The 6,606-nt window shown below is 38.1% G+C and overlaps 1 protein-coding gene across 1 annotated transcript; it reads left to right on the top strand.

The window, feature by feature from the left end:
- Nucleotides 1–466: 466 nt before the first annotated feature.
- Nucleotides 467–5,823, top strand: LOC139623688 (CD209 antigen-like protein E). Its single transcript, XM_071482116.1, has 6 exons — nt 467–974; nt 1,069–1,170; nt 2,475–2,645; nt 4,162–4,304; nt 5,004–5,110; nt 5,667–5,823. Exons 1-6 carry the CDS (start codon nt 923–925, stop codon nt 5,821–5,823), a joined length of 732 nt encoding a protein of 243 aa, XP_071338217.1. The 5' UTR covers nt 467–922.
- Nucleotides 5,824–6,606: the final 783 nt, after the last annotated feature.

Below are 6,606 nucleotides of genomic sequence, written 5' to 3'. Positions count from 1 at the left end.
TGGGCATTAAAATTAGACATTTTATCAAGCTCTATATTTACTTATTATATATAATTTTGCAATCAAATTTCTGCTTTTCTCAGACTGTAGCTACCTATTATATTTGTAGCAGAATAGGATTATTAGATATACATTCTGCTGTGCATTTAACACTGATATGATGCAGTTACTAAAATGTAGGTGGGGTAACACTAGGTGTGAATATTTTAAACTGTGTGATATACTGACTTGTATAAAGAAAAAAGTGTTACAGGAAGAAATGTTATTTTCTGTTCCTTTCAGGGAGAGGAAGGGTGTTTATATTCTATAAACTAAATAGATCCTCATCTTTATAGATTATTTGTACTTATATGAGTGATAAATTCATTTGTTCCACTGTTACAACAAATGGCTGAGACAGTAATGGTGAGATAGAAACAGTTTATTATTGCCCCAGCAAGGTGTTACTTTCATGTTGTGTAGGATGTGTAGTATATTGTGCTGTACTAATGTAATGCACTGAGATGTAGACAGAGTATAGGTGCTTTGTTGGTTTTACTGTAACACTAAATATGTGTAACTCAGATTAGGGGTGTCCTGGTATTCATCACTCACAAGTCATCTGGTCATATGAAGTTATTACAGTCATTGGATTGGAATAATTATGTTTCATTCCATATTTCTTTATGTAGTTACAGTTTTCCATTTATTTTTGAGCAATGTCCTAAAACAAATGCCTAGATAGATGAAGATTTAGTCCTTTGGAAATGTAATTTACAGTAGTGTGTCTGATAATAATTTTGCTCCACACTAACCTCATTAAGTATTCATGACTTCCTCAGAAGGGGAAGGTGAGAAATTGAAACAAACAATACCTCAGTCATTTACATTAACTGTGCTTAACAGCAGACATTCTCTGAGAAAGCTGGACACATTGTGAGTGATGGAGGAAATCTACGTCAATGTTGAACCTTTCAAACCTGTCAAACCAAGAGGTAAAAATGTTCAGACAGTGAGGCTGAGCTGAGAATAAATCTGTGTTTTTATCTGTTGTTACTGTATTTCTTCACTGCTCTTTTCTCTGTTCAGGTCCCAGCAGCTCTGAGAGGAGATTTCATGGAGCTGTTGTTCTCTCTCTGGGTCTGCTGAGTGGTTTCCTGCTGGCTGCGCTCATCGGCCTCGGTGTCCACTGTGAGTCTGCTTCACAAACAGAAATCAGATGATTTTAGGAGCATGATTCTGCTCATATTTTAGTAAGATGTATATTTTAGTTTGTCATTAATGTATTGCCCTGCCTTATTGTCTCCTTCATGTATTTTTAAGAGCCAACTGGTGCTGGGACCCTGTTGGACTTTTTCTGTCCAATAAGGTTTGGTAAGCTCAGTTTGACAAAATAAAACAGGAAGTCAACCAAAATCCAAGCAAAGTCCAAAAGAAGGAGTCTCTTCAGAGCAGACCGTGAAATTTTCTCTGTTTGTTTGTAATAAAACTTAAAATTGGCTTTTTAATTGTAGTGTCATATAAAAAGTTCAATACTGATTATTGAATATTAACATATTTGCTGGGAAAAGGCAAGGTCCTAATTTTGAAAAGAAGAGAGTATTAACAATGGTGCACCGTTACTTTTACTTTACTTTTCTCTGCTATATGTGGACCTTGCTTTGTGCTATGCTCTCTTGTGTTTTGTGTTTTTGGCTGCTGATTGCCAATCTCACAACAATGATGAAAGAGCTGAACAGGCTTCAGAGTTTGTCTAAACAGAGTGAGTGTTTGCCTGTGTGGTTTCTGCACAGCTCTTTCTTAACATATCATGATGCCTGGTATGGATCCTCAGTTCTACAGTTTCAAAACTGTGATCTAACTTTGTGAACTTTGTGGAACTTTTTGGTCCAGAATGCAGCAGCGCGTCTTGTCTTTGATCACTCCATCACTCCAATACTTATCAACCTACACTGGCTACCCATGGCCACCTGAATCAAATTCAAGTCACTAATGCCTTCAGAGTGTCTTATGGGTCTACACAGATTTACTTGAACTCAATCATACGGCCTTACACTCCTTCTGGGCCACTGCATTCCTTTTCATCTATGGTTCCCCAATGGCGGCACAAGGTACTGAATGCTATCAGAGCAGGGGCGTTTCTCTCTATCTTCAAGAATCCCTTAAAGAGTTATCCCATCCGAGAGCACCTCCTCGCCCAACACCTTTACCACCCTCACATGCCTAATTAGCACTCACTATTCACACTTATTATTTTTGGTGTACTTTTTTACTTGATCTCCTTGCACCTATTAAATAGATGTGGTACTTAATACTTACGCCAAAGTTTACTTCCGAGCTGAAGCTTTAGTGATGTCCCTCACTTATAAGTTGGTTTGGATAAAATAGTCTTCCAAATGTAATGTCTTGCATTGTACCACATAAGATTCTACTTATTTTGTATCTGGTTGTGTGATTCTCTAATAAACATAAAGGTTTCTCTTGATTTATTTCAGGCTACAAGAGTTCAGATGCAGAACTCTCCACTATTGAAGCCAACCTGACTGAGCATCACAAGGCCAGTGATAATAAGCTCTCCTCCCTGACTGAAGAGAGAGACCTGCTGATTGCCAATCTCACAACAATGATGAAAGAGCTGAACAGGCTTCAGAGTTTGTCTAAACAGAGTGAGTGTTTACCTGTGTGGTTTCTGCACAGCTGTTTCATGATATCCATGATGTCTGGCATGGATCCTTAGTTCTACAGTTTAAAGACCGATCTACTTAATGTGTTATGACCAGCTCATTTAATGCATAATAATTAAGGGAGATCCACAAGGTAGGCTTGAGTTAAAGCAAAGTTTATTTTAATTCAAAATAATAAACAAAGTTTATGGAATGTGAGGTCAGTTGTCTTGAAAGGTTCGGCCAATCAGCCATCTAAGGTAGGCGAAGTCTACTAGGAACCAGGAAGCCAGGAAATTCCAAAAAAGCAGGAGACCAGGACAAAGCAGACAAAGCAGGAAAGCACAGGGGTGGGCCAAACACCTGCAACAGAAGACAGCCAGCCAGCCAGCCAGCCAGGAAAACACCATCAAAAATGACAATGCAACTTTTTTGGCTGGATTGCAACAGCCAGGCCAGCCTGCAATGTCCCTCAGTGACTGACTGACAGATCATATTTCCACCATTGCCCTGCCGAGTGCCTCATCACTGAGTTGGTGTTTCTGGTGCAAACAGTTTCTATTAGGGGGGGGTTTACAGCCTACAGTGTTGCTAACTTAGCACATTGCCACTAGATTTAGACACTTTTTTCAAACAGACTGACTATAAACCTGGTACATGTCTGGGCCATTTATGGATGTCATCCAGGTGCTTAGGGCTAAACCTCTTGTTACAGGCAGTCTACTGAGCCACTCTGGTTTCCCGGCTGCTCGGGGAACTGCAGGGAATACACTTAGCCTCGCCTCCATTACGGCAAATAAACTACTTTAATTACATGTATCATTATCACTAAAGGAGGCAGAGGAATAACTAAACATAAGACACACCAAGAAAAGAGAGCAGGAGAGAGGAAGGGAGAGAGAGAGAAGTCGTTGGCAATGAGGCTTCGTAATTCAACACACAAAACTGAGAGAGTTAGAAGTAATGACCTGTCTCGAATTAAAGTCTGTTACATTCTGCAGTTGGATGTAAATAAAAGCAAAACGATTGCAGATCCCAGACAGAGGGTGTGCTCTGTGTGAGAGACAAAATAATACACTGGTAGAGCATGTGCCCTTTGGGCTTAGTCCTTGCTGCAGCAGCTTGGGTTTGAGTCCAACCTGCAGATTATTGCTGCATGTCAACCTCTCTTTCTCTCTCCTCAATTTTCACATTTCTCTCACTATGACTGCAATAAAGTCAAAGTGCTTTGACTTTTGAATGTTACAGCCCCTTTAAATGAGGAAGCATGAAGGGAGTCAACAAAAAAAAAAAATTATTTTAAATCATTTTAAAATTATTTTTCGGGTTTTGAAGACAGCTTTTTTGTCACATTCTTGATTGGTGTTTTTTATTATCCACTGTAATAATACTTAATGTACTTAAGTGGCTAATGCACTGAAAACATTGTCACCCACAGAATATATTGAATCCACACCTTCTCAAGAAAGACATGGGCCTAGTCTTATCTTTCATGTATTTTGTTTGACATGTGTTACAGAGAAAACATGTCCTGCAGGATGGAGGATGTTCAGTTGTACCTGTTATCTCCTCTCCACTGAGTCTGGTTCTTGGGAAAATGGCAGAGAGGACTGCAGAGACCGAGGAGCAGATCTGGTGGTGATAGACAGTCCTGAAGAGCAGGTATAGTGTTGCAATATTGAAGAATTTAATACTTTTTTCCTTTTTTAAGGAGGTTTTTGTATGTTTATTTTGTTTGTTTTTTTACATGCATTTACACCATAAAAGTTAATATAAAGTTAAAATATAATTTGTAGTTCCTCTTTCTTCAGCTTTCTTTGACTCAGTGGCAGTGGTGACACACTGAACGTTCAGTCCTACTCTCAAGAGTTTTCAAGCTTGAAATATAAAGGGTGTTGTAATTTGTGACTCTGGGCTTTCTGTTTAAGGTATTGAGTAACAGTATTTTCAAAATGTGATGGTTTTTCATATCTTTTTGTTTATTTACTGAAGACACAGTTGTAAGATAATTTTTAGATCATGTTTTGTAATTCCCAGGATGTACAATGTGTGTGTTTATTGGGTACACCCAGTGAAAACTAATGTAGTCTAATACTACAGGCCTCCAATTATCCACCCTAGTTCTTGTACAAACTGTCTCAGAGAGGTGACGGTCAAACTTTATCATTTTGGAGGGTGTCATTTGTGGTGCTGTTGAATTGTACTGTGTTAAATTAGTGTTTCTATTGTTTTGTCAACTGATTTTCTTAATCAAGGTTATATTCTAAATTCTTAAATAAATTCCTATTTGACTTGTCCTGTGTTTTGCATATGGTTAAACCAAAATATAAATACAGGCTGTCTTTCCTTTATCTTAAACAGGAATTCCTCTCTAAAATCATCATCAAGAAAGAAACTTGGATTGGCTTGACTGACAGAGACAAAAAGAACACCTGGAAATGGATCCATGGAGCTCCACTTACTCAGAAGTAAGGCATACATTAAAGTACCAGATCCACACACTAGTTTCCAACATTCATCTAAATCATCGGTTGGTTTCAGTGGATGGACTCAAACTTTCTTCTGTGTTCGAATTAATTAATTGGCAAATCTTAAAGGAGATATTGTATAAGTTGTGCTCTTGCTATGTAGCCAACGTTAGCATTAGCAGCTGTTTACTCACCAGTCTAAAGAAATGTTGCGAGTTCAGCATCAAACCTCATTCCTTTACTGGCCAAGAGATGTCTGCAGCAGTGGAAAGCAATGCTCTTGTTTTACTTCTTTTTCTATAACTTCTGTTCTGGTACTGAAGTTAGCATGCTAGCTCTATCCCAAGCGGACTGTCTTGTCACTTTTCTGATATTTGTAATGCAACAATGGCTGAAGCTGTTAAAGTAAACTGCGGTTTAAGCTAACACTGACTATGTAGCAATAGTCAAACTTACTGTATATAATAGTCCCTCAAAGCTACATTAATTGGGATTTCAGGCCACTTGGGGGAAGTGGAAAATACTATCAAAGTTCATTTTATTATTAACCTCCGAGGTACTGGAAAAAAGGGCAGCCAGATAAGGGTAATGGAAATCCAAAGTGGGGTGAAGAGGACTGTGCAGTTATCGAGCCTGGAATGAAACCTGAAGAGAACTGGAATGATCTGCGGTGTGATGCCTCTAGACAATGGATCTGTGAAGAAATGCCTTAGCAGTTCATGAGTTTTGAAAGAATACATTTGTTAATATGTTTATGATGTACGTTATGATTATTCAAAAAGCCTTTACTTGTGTGACTGTATGTGTGATAAATAGAGAGAAACGAGAGAGTTTGTTTACATCAATATGTAAATAGCTGGAGGTCTTTGACCTACTGAATTTACGACCATCAGATCAGAAAATGCTTCTGTGTGTCATTTCAGAGGACATGGACAAACCACATGTTTTGGATAATAAACATATACATGTACGCTTACATTTACTGCTTTGGGAAATTTAGACTCACCACTTCACCCACTAGTATGAATCCTGTCTCGAATTTCACAATAATTACATCACAATCACATTATCCAGTCCATTCCACAAAACCTCATACCAAATGGCACAGTGAATTTAGTTCTATACAACTGTAAAGAACTTCCATCTTCTATAGTTTCTCATTTCACTGAGCATTCAGATGTTGTGAGACCACAAATTTCCTGTTAATGTGACAGTTTTCATTGGCTATTCTTATCACTTGTTACTTCCTCAAAAGTTAAATCTTAAGACATTATTAAAAACAATAAGGGGGGGCTTTAAAGTACTGTAGCTTGACCCTTCATTATATGTTTGGAACACCCATAAATGTGTGACCACTGTTAATTTTCAATTTTATTTGTCAAGTGTTAATTTCTATTGACTTCAAGGACAATGATCAGCCAGGGAAATTAGTAATAGTTAGTTATAGTGTATGCACGTTTGGATGCAGGTTTGCATGCAGGTTTCCTCAAGGGGGA

The sequence above is a fragment of the Trachinotus anak genome, unplaced genomic scaffold (genome assembly GCF_046630095.1).
Source record: "Trachinotus anak isolate AG129_WGS33_773 ecotype Australia unplaced genomic scaffold, CSIRO_AGI_Tana_v1 ptg000001l, whole genome shotgun sequence".
NCBI lineage: Eukaryota > Metazoa > Chordata > Actinopteri > Carangiformes > Carangidae > Trachinotus > Trachinotus anak.
This window is presented reverse-complemented; position numbering and strand designations above follow the sequence as displayed.